The 20,780-nt window shown below is 52.4% G+C and overlaps 1 protein-coding gene across 1 annotated transcript in view; it reads right to left on the bottom strand.

Annotated features, from left to right (window-relative positions):
• The window catches only part of CDH4 (cadherin 4), a 476,927-nt gene that overhangs the window by 128,029 nt on the left and 328,118 nt on the right, over nucleotides 1–20,780 (bottom strand). Inside the window, exon 3 of the mRNA XM_081561133.1 lies at nucleotides 3,620–3,846. Within this exon, the coding sequence (XP_081417259.1) occupies nucleotides 3,620–3,846 (227 nt within the window). The remainder of the gene's footprint in view (nucleotides 1–3,619; nucleotides 3,847–20,780) is intronic.

The following is a 20,780-nucleotide window of genomic DNA, read 5'->3' on the forward strand; positions in this document are numbered from 1 at the left end:
TACCCAAGGGTTAATAAGAAGGCATTTAACTAACTTCCAAATCTATGGGGATTTTTCAATAATTTTCTGTTTTTATTGATTCCTAGTTTAATTGCTCTGTGGTAAGAAGAACAGAAACTACATTTTGATTCTAAACTTTTGAAGCATTTTGAAGTTTGCTTGAAGTTTGGCTAATTTTTGTAAATATTCTGAGTATACTTGTAAATAATCTGTGTTTAGCAGCCGTTGGTTTCTGTGATTTATGTACATTTCACCAAGGTCAGACTTCTTAATTCTGTGCTCCTAATCTTCTATTTCCTTACTGATATTTGTCTGCATGTTCTATTGTTTACTCACAGATGTTAGTTAAAATTTACCATTAATTTCGTACCTGTTTATTTGCCTGGTATTTCCCTGCCTCCATGCTTTTACTTCAAGCTTTTCTGTATCCTTACACTTTTTAGATGTATCTTTTGTAAGCTGCATGGTGGCAGTTTAGTCGCTAAGGTGTGTCCTACTCTTGTGACTCCATGGACTGTAGACCCCATGGACTGTAGACCCCATGGACTGTGGCACCCCTCTGCTGGGCATCCCTCTATCCATGGAATTCTCCAGGGAAGAATACTGGAGTGGGTTGCCATTTCCTTCTCCAGGGAATCTTCCTGACCCAGGAATTGAGCCAAGATCTCCTGCATTGCAGGAAAATTTTTTACTGACTGAGCTATAAGGGAAGCCCTGTAAGCTGCATATGGATAGTTTTTGAAAAATATATTGTCAGTTTGTTTTTTTCCAAGTACAAGAGTTAATCTATTTTTAATGATTACAATTAATAATATAATTATAAATCTACCCCATGGGTCTTTGATTATCATCTGCTTTTCCTCTTAATTTTTAGTTATCTTATTTTGTTCCTCCAGTCATCTTCAGTTGAGTGCTAGACATTGTATACAAAAGAAGACAGATATAATTTGAGGTCTGGCATGATATCTTCCACTGGAGAAGATTGACATTTGCTTCTGGCAGGTGACTAAAGACACCAGCCATCTGGATCACCTTAATCCATTTATACAGAGTGATGTTGTTCAAAGGTAGGTTGGCACTGTCTTTGTAAGGGTGCATCAGCCAGTGTTCCACACCAGCCCTCCTCCTTGTCCTCTCAGGCACCACCCTGGTGAGCACCCAGTGGCCAAGATGAGCAAAGGTCTCAGAGGGCTGGGACCATGCCAATGACAGCAATAAGATCTACTAGTTTTCACCTCTTTGGGGACAATGCTCTCATAGGGTCTGCTCCCTACCTGACCTCACATCATCCCACATAATCCTCTTAACAACCCTTGGGTGGGATGTAGGCAGTGTTGTTGTCCCATTTTCCAGAGTAGTAACCCTCAGAGAGACTGTATGCTTGTCCCAGAACATCAGCCGGTAAGCTGGAGGAGCTTGGTCCAAACAGACAATCCAGGGAAGCCAGGCTCTGTTACGATGCTGGGCTCAGCTGTGCCTAGAAAATCCCTTATTTACTCCTTTCCAGAACATCAGTTCTCCCATACAGCAAGAGGCTGCAATCACACAGCTCAGCTTCCCCTCCTGTAAAGCAGGGACAGTGACAGCGCCCACTTCTGGAGATGTTGTGAGGATCGATGTGGACACACTTAGGGGAGGGTCCTAGAAAGTCAGGGCAGGGCTCTTTGGGTTTGAAGATAGGAAGCACGGAGCCCTTAGCAATGAAGGTGATGGGAAATAAACAGGGAAGGACCGGGTCAGGTGGGTGGCAGGGACTGTGCCTACTGCCTACATGGTCATGTGTCATGTGTTCAGGGTGTGACCCCATAGTCACCCCACGGATGCCCTGAACCTGGGATGTGGAATCTGCAGATCAGGTGCTTCTCAGCCCTGCCTGCCATGGGGTTGGAGGTGCACGCATCCTGGGGATTGTCTAATTGCAGTCACCTTCTTGGAAGATCAGGGGATTAACTGCCTCAGAAATCACTTCATTAACATGCTTGACAAAAGGTGTCATTATGTTTTTAATTAGTCCCTTTTATCTGAGGCCATCCATGGTCTTTAGAGAGCCCTGCTCCTTGCCCACAAGGCACCCTTTCCGCATTGCAATCGCAATCAAGATGTAAGCCTTCCACTGCTGCCTGTGGCTCGGCCCTGGCAGGGAGGGGCCCCCACTAGGGCCATGTTGCCCACCATGGCGTGGCTGGTCATGATCACTCAGGAAGGGATGGAAAACCACATCCATCTCAGGATTTTCAACATCCTCAAGGTGAGACTCATGGTCTGAGGGGCACCCCTGTTAGAAGTGTGTTTCAATACCTAGTTCAGCACACCCCCGAGGGCACTCAAGATGTCCTTGGTGAAGGGGTCTGCCCACCTCCCAGGATAAGGCTAGCCACCGAGTCACTGATTTTCTAACCTAAATCACCTCCTCGTGGTTTAACAATATGGCTTAAAAATAACACAAAAATGAAACACAGCCCGTTTTCCAAAGTGAATTCCTCGGAACACCTGCCTTGAAATATTTCCTGTGAAGAAGGTTCCTTGGTCAAATAGGTTTGGGGAAACTTTCAGACTGTGTCCCACTGGGGTTCCCTGAGCTCTTTAGTCCTGTGAGGTTCTGGACAAATCTACAGAAAGGCATCTGGTCAATCTGGTCTAACCCTCCACTTCCTGTGGGCCTTTCCCAAGGGAATACCCATGGATGCTGTCCCTGACGGCCTGTCCTGCTTTAACTGGTGGGCTTCTTTTCTAGTGAACCACATGCATATCATAACACCAACGGCCACAAGGCCTCCCAAGGGTTCTCCTTCCCCACGGGTCCACCTTCATGTAGATGGACATGCAGTTGGACCCACCATGCGGGTCCTCTGGGCCGAAACTTCTCTGCTGACCTAGCAGCCCCCAGCCTGAGGCCAACACAGCTGCTGAAACACGGGCCAAGGTGAGCAGAGCTGGTCCCCTCAGACTCAGGAAACCTAATGTGGGCATTTCTGGGGGCTGAGGGGTCTGGACCTGGAGTCCTGCGGCACATGGGGCTGAGAGATCTTTCAGGATGGGGGGGTGGTTGGGGGAAGGTGAATTCACCCCTCCTATCCTATCAACACAGCCATGCAGCTAAGTTAGAGGGGAAGTCAGAGAGAGGGCTGGGGGCCCGGGGACGTGGGCTGGTGTGTGTTTATGTGAAGTGTGCTCTCCCTCCCCTCCCTCCTCCCGTTCCTCCCCCTCCCCGACCCCCTCTGCTCCCCCTCCCTGCTCTCTGAAACAGTCTCACACCAGCTACCCTGCCTGCCTTGCACGGCCAGCCATGTGGCCTCTGTCTTACTTCTCATGCCTCTAGGCCTTGGGAGCCCCCAGGCTGGGGGGCTACAAGCTTAGGCAGGAGAGGTGCCCAGTGAGCAATGGAGCCATGAGGCCCTTGTGCGCAAAGGAACTGACCATCAGGGTGGTGATGACCATGCACCAAGCTGATGGGGGCCGCCAAGTGGGCAGCCCTGCCTGGGAAGGTGGGAGGTCAGGGGTCGCCCCCAAGGCCGGTGCCACCCACTCAGGTGTTTGCCTCTGCCAACCAGGCTCCGCTCAGCCACTTGAAGAGGAAGGACATGAGCCCAGCCCCTCCCCGAGTGCAGTCATGCCTTACCTTGTGTCCGGAGTGCGTGGACGAGGTCTGGGCCACTAGCAGCCGCACTGCAGCGTCCCAGCGCTCAGCCGTCTGGTGGTCCCACGCAGTCACGGTGAAGGCCACCTGCTCGGAGGGGATGCGCAGCTCCCGGGTGGCGAAGACTGTCCCATCAGCCCTGACCTTGAAGTCCATGCTGTTGGTCTCATAGTGTGTCCCCTTGGTCCCCAGGCAGCTGCTGAACTTGACTGCAAGAGAAGGGGGATAATGTCAGGGTGGGTGGGGAAAGCTTGGCGGGCAGGTGCCTGCTCAGAGCTTATGTTCAGCTGCGGTCCTTGGTCTCTAATATGGTCGAGAAAGCGGTTATTTTACTGATTGCTTGCCCTTCAGGTATCGAGTTTTATCTCTCTGTGTGTGTGCTTAATTGTGTCTGACTCCGCGACCCCATGGCCTGTATGTAGCCCTCCAGGCTCCTCTGTCCAGGGGATTCTCTGAGCAAGAATACTGGAGTGGGATGCCGTTTCCTCTTCCAGGGGTCCTCCCAACCCAGGGATCGAACCTGTCTCTCTTGCATTGTAGGTGGATTCTTTATCACTGAGCCTCCAGGGAAGTCCAGGGGTTTTTATCTTTACCTCCTGGGAATCAGCTGAGGCCTTAGAAAAAGGAACAATAAGAAAACACAAGGAACTTGCTTCATTCTTTCTGAAGCATAGCTGTTCTCATCTTCGCAAACACATCCCCCCCCCACCACCACTTAACTACCACCTCTGGGCTCAACTGGAGTCTGAGTTGAGAGAGGAGGATTCAGTGGATTCTCTAGTGACCTTGGGCAGCTGGAGCTTTCTCATGACCTGGAAGCAGGTGTGTGAGATGGACGGTCTACTGACACCAAACGTCCATTAGGCACCTCCAGTGACTCCATCGCCAGACCACTTGTGCCCCCCTGCCCACTCCTTGCAGAAGACATAGTGGAAGCGCTGCCTGTTGACTGGGACCACATCAGGGCCTTTTTATCCACGTACTTCTGTAGCTGCCACCTGAAGCCATGGTAAATTACGAGGCACCCACAGCCAGTGTCACATTCTGCTGATGAAAGTAACGGATAAAGTTACCTAGCATTTATAAAAATGTGGATATCTCAGCAATTATGGTGGGAGGATTGGTTTTTTAAGCAATTTCACTGTCACAGCTTACATGATTTAATTACTATTTATTCTAGAAACTAAAAAAAGCTCCTCACTGTTAGTTCTGATAAAGTGTTTCCCCTGGGTTCACCTTTTATTGTTGGCTGCCTTGAAATAATAAATAACATGAACGTTCCCTCGTTTCAAATACTTCACTCCAGACATCTCTCCAGTCACCGACACCTCCCACTCGTGGGTTTAATACAAAAATGCTCTTCAGTGTGATGGAGCAAGGCATCTCCGCGTGTGCACAGACTCCAGGGTTCACAGACGAGGTCCTCAGGTGGAAGAGGGCAACCAAGGTGTCGAGTGGGTTGAGGCTCCAGGGAAATGCCCCCCGGTGAGGGAATAGTCACATTCTTTCCCAAGTGACAGGAGAACGCTAGACTGCTTTCATTGTACCCAACGGTATACAAATTGAAGTTAGCAACAAACTGAGTGGATCAATCATTTCTGACGCCCAATTGTCTTTGACAAAGATAAAATGACAATGCTGTGGTTGCCGGAGATTAGCACCAAGTACAGAAATAAGCCCTTTGTTCTCTGAAAGCAAATTTCTAACATCACTAATGGGACTGGACAGCAGCGGGGAGTTTGCATTTCTTCAGGATTAAGTGATGGTGTTGCTGTATTTTTTCTTTTTTTAATTAGTGCAGAGCTTTGGCGGCATTTGAAGGAAGTGTGGACGCAGATGTCAGAGAAAAAAAATCACCTGTGTAGGCGCTGCCCCAACAGGAAGTTCGGGGCACCGTCCACAGGAGCAGGGACCTTGCAGGGGTTGGCTGTCCTCCGTGGATGGGAGACCCTCAGGACATTGAAAATGGCACTACCAGATGCGATCTACAATTATAAAGCCAGCCTCTCCACAAAGGCGTCTTTAAGACCATTTCAGCCTTTGGGTCTGACTAGGACCCTCCAATCCTGAGGAGGCACAGGAGCTTTGGAACAACACAGAATTGGCCTCCGGCTTGTGTCACGGCGGGCTGGCTGATCGGCTCCACCCAATGGCTCATTTCACCACCTTGTCTGAGACTCCGAGCCCATGTCAGTGGGGAGGCGGGAGCTGGAACGTGTCTGTGGGAAGTAGGGGGCTGCTCCGAGCGCACACAGAGTCGGGGAGCCAGCTTTTCAGAAGGAGGAGGGTTCAGGACAGTGCCATCCTGGGCACTGCTGGGTGACCATCTCTCTGTCAAAGGGAAAGATCAGGAAGGCTTGTTCTTCGTGACACCAGGGGTGTTCATGGCACTTTAGCTCTGAATAAGTGAGCCCCCATCTGAAACCCTAAGAAATGTGGGTTTCGATTTCTCAACATACAAACACTGCTCAGAAGGTTACAAACACGACATCTTGTCATAAAAATGGGAAGTGAGCTCTTGGCGGGTGGGGGAGGGGGCAGACTCCCCTGAGACACACCTGGGGTCTTGGGCAGGAGCTGCTGCTTCACCCAGGAGCCCATCTGTATTTTCCTGGAGAGTTGCTCAAGGCGATTGCCTCTTTATTGGCGGCTGGGAAGCTCAGAGTTGGTGCTGTAGCCAGGGGCTAGACGAGCGGAGGCATTTACCACCCTCAGTGTATCCTGCCCAATATTCTCTCTTTGCTTCCTCTTCAGCGCAACTCCCTCCTCTTGTTCCTTTTCATTTTGGGGTCTACCTCCTCTCTGTGAGTAAAGTCCTTCTCTTTTAGGGGTCAGAGGCTGCCGGGCCGTTGCACACCCATGGATTCCTCTCAGGCCAGGCCAGGTGCTGTGACCCCAGCACGAGTGTTCGAGAATGTCCTCCAGCCTCGTGGGAAGAAAACACCTGGGCAGAGTTGCAGGCACCAGGGTCATGACCTCTTCCAGGCTCCACTGGAGCAACCTGCCTGGAGAGGCGACAGCACCTCCTTCCGTCCGTGGCTGGGATGTGGACCCCCACCCCCACCCCGGGTGCTCACTCCCCACAACCCAGATCAGCCACACATCTCCGAGGCCTGCTAATTTCTTCCATTAGTTTTAAACAAACTTGACAAGAGGCAGAAGGATTCCTGAGAGAAATCAGGTCCAGTTGATGAAACACGCAGTCACAGCTCCTGCTGCCTCTGTCCCCTCGGAGGTGTGGTGGGCTGTGGGAGGCCCGGTGGTCCTGGGGGGAGGACTCGGCCACCCGCCCGAGGACAGGGCCGAGGATGGGGGACAATGTGTGTACTCCTGCTGGGATGCCAGGGTGCGGAGGGCCTGCGTGGGGTGTGGCTGAGCTCTGCGGTCATGCCCACCTTGGCAAGCCTCCTGGGAATGCAGCTGGGACCCTGGGTCTGCGACCTGACCAGCAGCGGGTGCTCTGAGCACCGGCCTTTGGGAGCAGCAGCAAAGGGTGAACCAAGGCTGGCGCAGGCAGAAGCTGGATGAACCCAGCTCGTCTTACATCCCGGCATGTCACCCATCCAAGGAGATGGGGAGCAAAGGCACTGGCCAAAGTCACATGAGGTCATTCACTGCACAAATATATTCATGGGCCTGTGGTGCCTGGCTCTGGGGATCTACTTAGGAACACCTAGAGTGAAGGCTCCAGGTGGGAGGTGACTGGGAAATGGCAGTGTGGATGGTGGAACCTAACAGAGGGCCAGCCAGGCTGGGGGACGCCCGGGTGGGGTGCCCTGCGGGAGGTGTGGGGTCAGCCAGCCCTTGACATTCTGACTGTCTTGCATGACTGGGAGCCTAGGTCCCCTTCCCCAGCTGGCCTGGACCCCCAGAGCCTGTCTCTCCCTTTAGACTGGGTTCCATTTCCAAGCCCTGTTTATTTTGAGAACAGACACCTGCCAGCATCCACTCTGCTCCTGAAATGTAGCTTGATGCTGAGAAGGCCCAGTGTTTACAGCAGCAGCAGCACTGTCAATGGCTATTTGAGAAGCACATGCAAGAACCCAACACCCAGGAAACTGTCCAGTTGGACACTATGGGAAAAGCTGAACACCAGGAAATTCAAGAAGAGCAGGATTTCATCTTCCAGGGGCCTCCTCTCCCTGACCCTCGCCAGGAAGCCAGGAAAATGAAGTGGAGGCTGATGGGCACCCTGGGCTTGTTGTCCTCAGGCTGGGACCAAGGGCAAGGATGCTCCCGGCCAGCCATCTGTCACAGAGGTGTGTTTTCCTCGTGCTGTGTACATGTTAGTCTCTGTTTGTCATCCTAGTGGTGTCCCCGCCAACACGCCCACTGTGGGTCCACTGAGTTATTGCTGGAATCTCTGTGGCCTCCTCCGCCCCAGGGCAGCCTGCATTCTGCCCACCCCTGGAAGGTCCCTGGCCCTTGGAGAAGGCAGCTGCACACACTGAGCTCCCATGGGAAGCGCCATCCATCCATCCATCCGTTCGTGTGGATTTACAGATGCCACAGTCAGCAAGAAGCATATCCCTGCCAGATGGAGCTCAGGGTGGGGGCGGGTCATCACACAAGGTGTGGCTCCCAGGGGCTGAGGGGTGGGGGGCTCTGCGTGAAGGAAGGAGCCTGGTTCTGAGAGAGCCCGACCCAGGCGCACAGCGGGGAGTGCTTTCCCAGGATGAGGACCTGGTGCCTCTGCCAAGCTCCAGGGATGAAAGGGTCCCCAGGAGGCCTGGGCTGGGGAGGGCTTCCAGGCGTGTGGCACATGCAAAGATGGGGGAAGGGCAGAATCTCAAGGACTGAGAGCCAGTGTGGTGGGAGCTGGGCTGCTGGGTAAACTGGGGTCAGAACAAGCACACAGGAAGGTGCTCAGCCAGTGAGGTGACCTGTTAGTAGTAAAGAACCCACCTGCCAATGCACGAGATCTAAGAGAAACGGGTTTGATCCCTACGTCAGGAAGATCCCCCGGAGGAAGTCATAGCAACCCACTCCAGTATTCTTGTCTGGAGAATCCCATGGATAGAGGAGGCTGGTGGGTTATAGTCGGCGGGGTTGCAAAGAGTTAGACACCACTGAAGTGACTGAGCACACGTACAGGACACCAGGAAGGAAGAGTTCCCCCGCCCCCGACTCTGGGGGTTTCTAGGAAGGTCCAGTAGCCTTTGAGGCTGAGGGGGTGTCCTGAGTGGACGTGACACCCTCTCCTGGAGCCAACGTTGAGAGAGGGTCACAGCCTTTCCCAGCCATAGAGACACCCAGTGAACTGAGTTAGAGGCCCACTGCTGTGACTTCAGAGGTACATCCTCAAAATTTAGCTACAGTAGATCACAGTATCCCCTGTACCCACTTCACACATGTCTGCTTGCGGAAGTGGAACTCAAGAGCCAGGAAAAGACGGAGAAAAGGAAGAAAAAGAGTGAGGAATCCAAGAGAGGCTTCTGCAAGTAGGTGATTCACCACCCACCCAGCAAGGATGTATCACCAGGGAGATGTGCGGGGGGGCCCTCCATGGTGGGGGGCAGGGGGCAGAGAGGAGACTGGCAGTGCCTGCACAACCTCAGGACTCCTGGCTCCCCTGTCCTGGGGCCCCCGAGGAAGTCTCTCGTGGGTCATCCACTAAGCGTGGCTGTGTCCCTGTGGGGTTCCCATTATCCCTCAGAGTGCTGCCTGCTGACTGTGGGGCCCCTGAGAGACCGTCACCATTGCCATTGTCCATTCGGAGGGCTGGCGCTGCAGCCATTGGACACAGATGCAGACGAGTGATGGCCGGTGGCTGGGGAGTGTCTGCCAGTATGTATGGGGTCTGCTTTGAGGGATGAGAAGTGTTGGAACTAGGGAGAGGCGATGACTGCTCCACACTCAAATGTACTGAATGCCATTGGATTGTTGCTCACATTAATGGTGAAATTCATGGTGTATGAATTCACTGCGAAGCAGTTTCCAGGGCCTCCTGGCTGCTGGAAGGACCGGGAGAAGGGTCTCTTTGCTTCCTGCCCCAGGAGACCCCAGTCCCCTAGGCTCCGCATGCCCAGAGCTCTACAAAGCCTCCCTGTAAATAGCCGTGACTCGGGACCCCAGCTCCCCTCCTCAGGGCCCCTCCCTTCCTGGCACAAGCACAGGTCAGAGAGAGAGCAGGGTTGGGTGAGGGGATACTGACTTCATTGGAGAAGTTGGGAGAAGGGGAAAGCACACTTGAGCCCTGGAGGGAGGTGAAGGCTTCATGAAGGGGGCGTCCAGGCTGCCCTCCTGGAAGCCACCTGCGTGCATGAGCCACGTGTCCATGTTCCGGGTACCATGCCCCCCGAGAACCCGCGATGGCTTCCCCGTGTTGCCAGCATCTCCGTGGGGTGTCTCAAACCTCTAGGATGTCAGGACTGGAACACACCCCAGAAGCCATCTATCCCATCCCCCCCCGTTTTATCAACAAGCAAACTGCTCTTGCTGGGAGAAGATGGCATTGTGAAATGCACTCATTCACTCCAGGAATTCCACAGATCCTCCCCGAGCCCGGCGCTACATGGGCCCTGAGTCGTTACATATGCCAGCGTTTCCCATCCGGGCCCCGGGTACTTTTGTAATGTAGCTAACCAACACCCCAAACACAAGGCATTTGTAATGTTTTAGCTGGTGCACATCTCACAGGTCAAAACTGCACATTCCCTAAGCTGGACTCAGCAGTGTGGGGCCCTGGCTCTGGTGAGTCCAAGCAGCTCCGTGTGTGCAGCCCCATAATTAGGCCCTGGGCTAAACAGCAGAGACCCGCTTCTTTTCTTTTTCCAGGACGATGCAAAACCCTTTCTTAGGAGAATTTTCCCTCCCTCATGCCCATCTTGCTGGCTCACAGCAGACAGGCGCAGCCATGCTTATCCACAGTATCTGCTGAGGATGCACGGCACCCACCAAAGGAGGCACGGCAGCGCCCCCAACCAGGAGGGTTTCATTTAAACTCCCTACCCTCATCATTTTTAATTGCTCGCTCTCTGAGAGGAAGGGGGCGCTAGTGTGCTGGGAACGGGCGACCCCCCTCCCCCGCCCCCCTCCTCCCGGATCTGCTTCCTTGTCGGCACCGACACCAGTGTGCTGACATTTATGAGGGCAGCGGGCTGCATCTCCCCGAGTCTGCCGTGCTGGAGACGTGAGCCTCGGTTATGAAACCTCCACTTTTATTATTTTTCTTGTTAGTTGAGTTGAGAAAGATCAAATGAGCCAGAGGTGAGCTTGTAGCTGGGCCTGTGCTGAGGAGTAAATATGTTTGCCTCCCTCCTCTCTCCCTCCTTGCTGCACCTGCTCAAGTGGCTGCCAACCCTGAGGCGTCCTGTGTGTGCAAGCGTGTCCCCAGGGGCCACCTAAGCTGCCCCATGGTCTCCCTCCTTGTGGTCCGAGGCTCAGCCACCCAGGCCTGTTCCATCCCACCCTGCTCCCCCTTCGCTTCCCTCCACTCTGTGTACAGCAATGGTCTCTCCTGCCCAGGGATCGCCCCCCTCAGGGCTCCCTGTCCCCCAGGACATGGGGGACCATCCTTTGTGCCCCCAAGGCCACTGCCCTGCTCCCGTGGCTCCAACCACTTAAGTCAAGTATGCTGGGCCCCCAGGCATGAGGCCTGACTTCCTCACTGTGAATTCCAGCATCTGCCATGCTGCTGCTACTGCTGCTGCTAAGTTGCTTCGGTCGTGTCCGACTCTGTGAGATCCCATAGACGGCAGCCCACCAGGCTCCCCCGTCCCTGGGATTCTCCAGGCAAGAACACTGGAGTGGGTTGCCGTTTCCTTCTCCAATGCATGAAAGTGAAAAGTGAAAGTGAAGTCGCTCAGTCGTGTCCGACTCTTAGCGACCCCATGGACTGCAGCCTACCAGGCTCCTCCATCCCTGGGATTTTCCAGGCAAGAGTACTGGAGTGGGGTGCCTTCTCTGGCATCTGCCACGGGGCTCCTCTAAATGCTATTGGAATAAATGCACAAGTTCCAGTCCCCTTAGCTTCAAAAATGGGAATCCAGGGATACACTAAGTTATGACAAAACATGGAGGAAACGTAAACATATGTTACAGTGAAAGCAGCCAATCTGAACCGGCTGCAGACTGTGTGAGTCCAATGGAACGGCACTCTGGAAAAGGAAAGACTGTGGAGAGAGTGAACAGTCAGGGGCTGGAATTTACTGATGGTCCAGTGGTCAAGACTCTGCCTTCCAATACAGAGAGTGTGGGTTCAATCCCTGGCCAGGGAACTAGATCCCACATGCTACAACTAAGAGTTCTCACGCCACAACTAATACCTGGCACAGCCAAATACATACATAAATAAAAACAAATATGTTTTTAAAAATCAGGGGGTGCCAGTGGTTGGAGGAAGAGAATGATGAAAAGGAAAAGAGCACAGAGGATTTTTCAGGTGGAGGAAATACTCTGTGTGATACTGTAATGGTGGATACATGTCATCACACATTGGTCCAAACCCAAAGAACATACAGCACCAGGAAGAAACCCTAAGGTTGGCTGTGGGTTTTGGGGTGATGGGAGGTGTCAGTGCAGGTTCATCCACTGTAATCGTGTCTGGCACTAGTTGTAATAAGGGAAAGGGAAAGTGTTGTTGCTCAGTCGTGTCTGACTCTTTGTGACCCCATGGACTGTAGCCTGCCAAGCCCTGTCCATGGAATTCTCCAGGCAACAATACTGGAGTGGGTTGCCATTTCCTTCTCCAGGGGATCTTCCTGGCTCAGGGATTGAGCCCAGGTCTCCCACATTGCAGGCAGATTCTTTACCTTCAGAGCCACCAGGGAAACCCCCTAGTAGTAACAATGTCCTGCAGTAATTGTAACATCAGGAGGTGTTAATAGCAGGGGAAACTGCAGGGAGGAGGGGGTGTCTGGAACTCTACTTTCTGCTCTATTTTCCCATGAATCTAAAACTTCTCTAAAATACCAAGTCTACTAAAAAATGGATATTCACTCTCCATCAGACACATCTTCTCCAGAGGAAACACTCTGTCTCAGAGATGTTAAAAATCTCATTTTAAAACAAAACACCAATACCTCTCTGATGCTATTTCGTCTATGGCCGGCAACGTGAAACCTGCCTCTCCCCTGGGTTTCTTTTATAATGAATCTAGCGCAGCGATCCAGCTCCCCTACTTCATACCCATTTTTCTCTCCAGGAAACATCAGTGGAAATGGCAACAAGCGTGTGCCCTGGTCTGGGTGACTGTGTTTTCCAGTGTGACCTCCACCCCAGTACTGCTTTGATGAGTTCCCGGGGTCCCAAGTGAGGATTCACGCACCCTGTGAATCTGGGGATGCTGGTGGGAGAGGCAGAGCTTGTCTCCCCACACACTGCCCGCCACAGCTGGGACTGCATCACAAGGCTTCAGTTTCAGAACAGTTCTGAGCCCATGTAGGAGGGGTACTCCTCTAGGTTGTGGGACTGATTAACAGTCCTTCGTTGAGGAAGACAGAGGTTCAGGTGTCTCAGGAGACAGAGGGCTTGGGGAGGTGAGAGAAGGCAGCGACTCCAGATCCCAGGAAGGTTATTTACACAGACGTTCCTTCTGCAGCGGTCGTCAAGCTCCTTGTTAGTAAATCCCACTGACACCCCATCAGAATGGAGCCCGAGGCCCTTAAGTTGGGGGGGTTCTCTGATGAAAGAGGCAGTCCCAACCCTGATGAAAGAGGAGGTTGGCGGTCCTTCTGCCTGTACTCACAGGGAGCCAGCAGGGGTGACGCTGGTGAATCTGGCCGCAGACCTGCCGACTGGCCTGCCCAGTGCCAGGTGTGGGAGATGCCCAGATCACAGCCGGAGGACAGCATGATGAATGGCTGACCACACCCGTGTCATTCCCACGCTTAGAGATTTGCGCCATGAGGGATGTTCTTCCCCCAAGAGCTGAGTGTCACTGGAAGGGGGAAGGGCCCTGTGGTCCATATCTGATCCCGAGAATGTAGGAGCCTTGCTAATAGCCAAGGATGTTGAGGGGTGCTCCAGAAATTGGGTGTTGTCCCTGTGGGCATGGCCCTGCCCAGATTCTTTGCTCTCTCATCAAGATTCCTGGAGTCCATTTGATTCTTTGGAAAAATTGAAGTGGTTTTTAACCATTAAGAAGAGAAGTCTATGGAGACTTTCCCTGGTGGTCCACTGGCTAACAATCCATGCTGTCAATGGAAGAGGCTTGGTTTGATCCCTGGTCAGGGAACTAGATATCATATGCTGCAACTATGAGTTTGAATGCCACAACTAAAAATTCTGCATATTGCAATTATGACCTGGCACAGCCAAATAAATAGAGAAAAATCAGTAATACAAAAGAAGAGAAGTCTGTGGGGACTTCCCTGGTGGTCTGTTGGCTAACAACCCATGCTCTCAATGCTAGGGTCCTGGGTTTGATCCCTGGTCAGGGAACTAGATCTCACATGTTGTAACTGAGAGTTCTTATGCTGCAACCAAAGATTCTGCATTCTGCAACTAAGACCCAGTGCAGCCAAATAAATAAACAAAAATACATAATAAAAAAAGAAGTCTATGACCTTACTGGAGATCTGCACTAACATTTCCTGAACTAACGAACATCCTGTGAGTTTTCCTGCGCTCATCACTCAGGGGTCCCTCGAGGCACCTGGAGCTCATTGTTGTATCAAATCTCACAAACCTGTCAGGAGTCTGTGCTCCACACTGTCCATGAGAGGAAACTGAGGCCCATAGCCAGTGAGTGGCAGAGCTCAGGGCTCATGGGGAGGGGCTCCTGGCTTCCAGCCTGTGCCAGAAGTGCCCTCTTCCTTCTGGGGTGTGAACATGACGGTTGTTGTCCCTCCCCCGGGGCCCTTCCTCAGGGACACAGACCAGGCTGAGGGAATCATAGGCGTCATTTAAGAAGCACCACTCCTCAGTTACTTCCAAGGCTCCCCCAATTCTTTCCATCAGCTCCTGCCACCAAGAGCTTGACATGTAAAACCACATCCAGGTGTCCATTCACAAACAGATGGTCATGACTACATTTTAAGCCATTGCGAGAGACATAGCTACACGTGTATGGACAGTCTTAACAGTCTACAAGGGTGGTTCAAGCTTGTGGCTGTTAATTCTGTGCACTATGGTAAGGCTGGCCTGGGGTAGACCTTTCCCGCTCTCCTGATGAGGATGGTCAGGAAGAGAGGATAAGGCTCGGGCAATCCTTAGACCCCAAGGAGGAGGTGGTGGGCTCTCTCTGAACTGGCTCTGTGACACCCAGGGTGGTGCCCAGGGGCTCCCTAGTCCATCCCAGGTGTGGGAATGTTGCTGGCAATGAATGACTATTGCTAAGCTGCACAAGTACAAGCTAACATGTCTCTTAGGGGCCTTGGTTATAGCTAACAAAAGTGATCATTGTAATAGTAAGGACTGCGGTTGCTTATAGAGGTCTCAGCACCTGCCAGGCTCTGGGCCAAACTCCACACCCAGAGCACACGGCATCCCCGCCACTTGGGTGGGACAGCTGTCACCTGTTTTACAGGTGGGGGTGGGGAGGCAACCCCCACACTTGGCCTCTGTTTGGGGAGTGTTGGGGCAGGGGTTCCCGAGAGAAAATGGTGTGAGGCTGCTCCCCTGGTGGGGCTCAGGGGACAGCTGCTTGCCTGGTGGTCACCCCATGAGCTCCTGGCCGCTCTTCTGCCTTAGTCTCCTTTGTGGGGCCACCCGGTGCCCGGTTGCCCCAGAGAAGCCTGTTGCTGTGAGAACAGGGTGGGTTTGCAGCGCCTTCCATGGCCTCCTCCGTCCTCTAGCCTCGCCTTCTGCAGGCCCGGCTTCATTGGCCTGGTGTCAGGCTCCATTCCCTCTAGGGCTATCACATCTGAACTGGGTGGGGGGCAAGGGGTAGGTGCTGGGGCAGACAGCAGGCTTGGGGCAGCATAGGGCAGGCCAGAGGGCAGGCCATGGGGGACCCTTTACAACTCAAGGAGCAGGATCGGCTATTTTTAGAACTGTCAGCCTCTGTCATTAGCTCCCGTGCATCAGGATGAAGCTAATGAAATCATTCACAATTAAGGCCCAGGTAGAGAGGAGGTGCTTTCTGTCTCCAGGGGCCACCTCCCCTCCCCCTTCCCCTTCTCTCCTCCTCCCCTCCCTATTCCTTTCTCCTCTCCCCACCTCCCTTGTTTCCCTTCCTTCACTCCCCCTAACTGTCCTCTCTGCAGGTGAGGCCGACAGGAGGAAGGGGAGACCCCGGATGGGCCCCCAGACTTGGTTTATGATTTTACTCCATTTTACAGAGGGGCAGTGTAAGACTGTTTCGTGCTCTCTGTATTTTAAAAGCATTTGCAAGCATTCCCACTCCCCAGATCCATCCACTCACAGCTTCCTTCTCCTCTCCAAGCCCTCAGAGACTATTCCTACCATCTAGGGAGGACGTGTTGTTTGAGGATGTGCTGTTTGAACCTGGGCTGAGGATCGGGAGGGCGGCTCCAGGTGACACAGGGACCTCAGTCTGGTGGGTGATTCCCGAGACTCCAGCTCAGAGAGGTAGGATCAGCCTCCTGGCCATGGTCCCTCCCAGCCCTGGGGTGCGGGGGCTCCTCACACACCCAGCACCATGAAGAGAGGAGCATATACATGCTCCGTGTCTGTCCATCTGTCTATCCTGGTCTGCGTCCATTCATCTGTCCGACTGTCCATTCACGTACTGACTGTCCTGGCTCACCCCTCACACCCTGCTCTCTGCTGGGCCCACCCCCCACCTCTTGGGGAGCCCCTGTTCTTCAAAGAGGGGAGACCCCTGGGTAGAACCAAGTAGGCTCTCAGGTGGGGCTGCAACACAGAGCAGTTCTTTGGAAAGAGTGGCCACACGCTGCCCTCTGAATTCTCCAGGGTGGGCCTCCCTCTGACTCACTTTGGGCTCTGATGGTCGAGACCCGGAGACACATTCATCAGGCTCACAATGAGGAATGGGTGGTAAAGAGTGAAATCTACCCGGACACGGAGAGAAAGAGCACAATTCTTCCTGTCACCCGTCTTTCCGAGTACCTCATTCCTTAGCCAGGGACCATCCCAAGGAAGCAAAGGCCCGAGACATCTGTGTTGTTTCTGGTCCTAATCCTGCATCTGCAGAGCTTAAGAAAGCAGGAGCACGTTCACAACATCACCGTCCACAGAACGCCCAGGACCATGGGTCCAGGAAGGAGCGGGGCAGGAACATGGCTTCACAATGTGGCTGACATGCTCACTGCTTCTCCCTCTTGCAATCTTCGTTAGAGGCCCAGGGGCCTGGGAAGTCTGCGAGGGCCAGGGGACTATATAGCCTAAGATGGTTGGACCCAAGGCTGAGAGAGGTGTTTCTGCTCCCATGATTGCTGAGTAAGGAGCACCTGCTGCTGAGAAATGGGACTCACTGACTCCTGGGTCTCCTCCTGGGAGAACTTTGCTCTGGCTCGCAGTTCTGGCCAAAGCAGGGCACATGGTAACTGTCCAGGAGTGAGGGAGCCACAGCATGCCCTGCATCGGAGGGAAGAAGGGTGGACGTACGTGAACATGTACGTAGCGCCCAAGTTAAGGACAGTGGCTCGGGGACACCATTGTTCTGTGGACCCCTCATGACAAGTGTGATTTCTTTTCTACCATAAACATAATGCCTATTAGAAGGATAAACGTCCAAAGCAAGTCCTGCATCTAAGGAAACTGTTGTAATAGATGCCTCCAAAACTGCTACCGTTTCATCTCAGCCTGGGGCATGAGTCAGAGGTGCCCCTGCAAGGGCGTCCTGACCTCCCTGCCTTCTGTTTGCTTTTCCTCTCCTGTCAGTGGTGAGATTCCTGTCAGTGGAATCTGTGATGCTGCTAAAGTTTTCCCCTTGAGCAGAAAACTGAGGTTCAGGGAAGTTTGTCCATGCTTTTGCACCCCTTTTCTCTGATGGAGGCCACTGGACAATTGTTGCTGTTGTTCCCTAGCTCAGTCATGTCTAACTCTTTGCAACCCCATGGACTGCAGCATGCCAGGCCTCCTTGTCCCTCGCCATCTCCCGGAGTTCATCCAAGTTCTTGTCCACTGAATCGGTGATGCGATCCCACCATCTCATCCTCTTTTGCCCTCTTCTCCTGCCCTCAATCTTTCCTAGCATCAGCGTCTTTCCCAAGGAGTTGGCTCTTCGCATCAGGTGGAGCTCCAGCTTCAGCATCGGTTCCTTCCAGTGAATATTCAGGGTTGATTTCCCTTAGGATTGACTCATTTGATCTCCTTGCAGCCCAAGGGACTCTCAAGAGTCTTTTCCAGCACCACAATTTGAAACAGTGTGTTGGCCATTAAATCCCAAAGTGGAGGAGAGAGCTGTGTGCTGGGCTGGGTCTTGCAGGAATCTTTGCAGATTCCTGCCTACCTGAGCAGCACTGCAGGGGCTTCAACCACCGCAGGGAGAACAGCCAGTTAATGAAGTCGATTTGGAGGTGATGGATCCTGGCCCTGCCTGCAGTCCTTGCCAGGCTCCCAATGCTCCCTCCCAGGCCCTGCCCATGGAGCTTTGTGCAAATGCAGCGTTTATCCTGGGGTAATTACCCCTGGTGCAAATTTGACATGAAATCTTGATAAAGAATTGTTTTTTAACATAGTGGCAAAGAAGCTCAGCCAAATGCATAAAAATTATGTGACATTTTACTTCTGAGTGTAAATTAAAATTTGCAGAAAGGTCAATGAACCAGGAATGATTTCATTTCAGATGATTTAGACCATGAGAACCAGGAAGGCTGGAGGCAGGGGGAGAGCTCCTGGTGTCATCCATACCTGCTGAGTGTTTGCCTGCAGGGGGCTGTCCTGCCATCCAGCCCACCACCCTGGCCCAAACTCGATTTTTTCCCAGTGGGCCTCACTCCTGCCCAATGCGTGTTAGAGGACTGTGAAAGAAGGTTCTGGACTTCCCTTGTAAAGCCACCTCTCAGAGAAAGGCAGCCTTTGGACTAGACTCTTCTGGTCTGGCTGCTGGAAAGAGAAAGTCATGTGCAGGAGGCTGCAGTTCATCTCACTGAGTCCCTACTATGTGATCAGCACCTACTATGTGCACCAACTGTGGCAGGTGTGGAAGAGTGCAATGAGCTGCCTTGCCTAGAGCTGAGGCCTGGGAGCCAGTGGCATGAGATGTGCGGCCTTGGAGCACTTGCTAAACCTCTCTGATCTTCACACCTGGGCCAGCACAATCACCCTCAAAGCACGGGGCATGAGCCTGTACCCATAGTCAGATTTATGGACTCATTGCAGCAAGGGAGATGCTATGCTGAAATAACAACCTCTGCCTTGAAGGGTTTTGCTGTAATTCAGTGAGGTGATGCACAGAACAAGCCCCACACAATTGTGCCCGGAGGCAGAAGGAAGCTGGCTAAGACTCCCGTGCCTCTTCTCACACCTCCAGGGTCTGCTCTCCACTCTCAGCCCCTCTTCTGTGCTTGAGAAATGCAAGGAAGATGAAAGAACGAGGCAATAGCTTTTACAACAAGATGTGAAGGGGTAACTTTGTTTTCTAGGCTCTGCAAGTAACCAGCGCGCAAGGTCTTATCACTTTGCTTCCTTTTACAAAAGCAAGGTGCTTCCCCAGGAGCCACATCTTTATCTCAGCAGTCGGGGCTGCAAAGTGTATCTTAATTTGAAACACAATTATGAGCAAAACACAAACTCCCAGGAATTATCCATTCTTCAGAAAGAAAGAACAAAGAGCCCGACAGAAAGACACGTGCCCCGGCTTGTGGTACAACATTCCTGTGGATGTTCACAGACACTTGGGGGATGAAGATGCCCGCGTCCTGCCTGGTTCCCATTGTTTCTCTTTGGGGAGTGGGGCGGGCAGGATCGGGTGGCTTTGTAGGTGAGAACAGCCTAAATACAGCCCTGTGCATCCTGCATTCATGTCTCTAAAGGCTTTTGTGATTTAAAGCAGCAATTATATAGAGGCCTGAGATAAAGACTCTGAGAACTTATCTCTCCTTGGAGTGGGAGGGGAGGGCAGCAGGCGAAGGTTAATGCTTTGGTGAAATATTTCCGCAGTTATTTCATGCAACCGTTTTGCAATATCCCTAATGTTTTCGCACATTACATGCTCTTTGGGGAGAGAAACAGCTTGTGTTTTTGAAAGCAAGGAATAAAAACCTAACAGGCCTGGTGGCTGACTTGTACCTTGGAAGATTCTACAAGGAGGTTACAGCTTGGTGTTGTTCTTTTATACTCAGGCACTGAAGATCCGGCTGTGTCTTTCTCTCAGTTAGTACTAAACAAAAATGGCCAACACTCAAAAGCAGTCTCTGATCAGAACCCACTGATGCTCCCTGTTTGGCTGCAGGTGACACTGAGGATGTGGGTACTGACCCTGATTTCGGCCCTTCCTATCAGAAGGCCCTCCTCCACGTTCAATTTCTTCCCAGGGACTGTCTCTCATATCTTCGGAACTCGGGGTTCACGTGGGTCAGGGCCCAGATGGGACCGTGCGAGTTCCGGGGAGTGGGCAGCACTTCACCACTTCACCTGCTGCCCAACTTGTTGTTGCCCAACTTGTTGTTCCCGTTGTTCGGTCCCCAGGTCGTGTCCAACTCTTTGTGACCCCATGGACTGTAGCACGTCAGGCTTCCCTGTCCTTCACTATCTCCCGGAGTTTGGTCATATTCATGTCCGCTGAGTCAGTGATGCCATTCAACCATCTTATCCTCTCCTTCCCTCTTGTCCTACTGCCCTCAAGTTTCCCAGCATTAGGGTCTTTTCCAGTGAGTCAGCTCGTCGCATCGGGTGGCCAGAGTACTGGAAGTTCAGTTTTAGCATCAGTCCTTTCAGTGAATACTCAGGGTTGATTTCCTTTAAGATTGACTGGTTTGATCTCCTTGCAGTCCAAGGGACTCTCAAGAATCTTTTCCAGCACCACAATTCAAAGATCATCATTTCTTCAGTGCTCAGCTTTCTTTATGGCCCAGCTCTCACATCCGTATATGACTACTAGAAAAACCATAGCTTTGACTATACAGACCTTTGTCAACAAAGTGATGTTTCTGCTTTTAATATGCTATCTAGGTTTGTCATAGCTTTTCTTCCAAGGGGCAAGTGCCTTTTAATTTCATGACTACAGTCTGCAGTGATTTTGGAGCCCAAGAAAATAAAATCTGTCCCTGCTTCCACTTTTTCCTCTTTTATTTGCCACAAAGTGATGGGACCAGATGCCATGATCTTGGCT

Source organism: Giraffa tippelskirchi, chromosome 13 (assembly GCF_054371585.1).
Source record: "Giraffa tippelskirchi isolate mGirTip1 chromosome 13, T2T-mGirTip1v1.2.pri, whole genome shotgun sequence".
Classification (NCBI taxonomy): domain Eukaryota; kingdom Metazoa; phylum Chordata; class Mammalia; order Artiodactyla; family Giraffidae; genus Giraffa; species Giraffa tippelskirchi.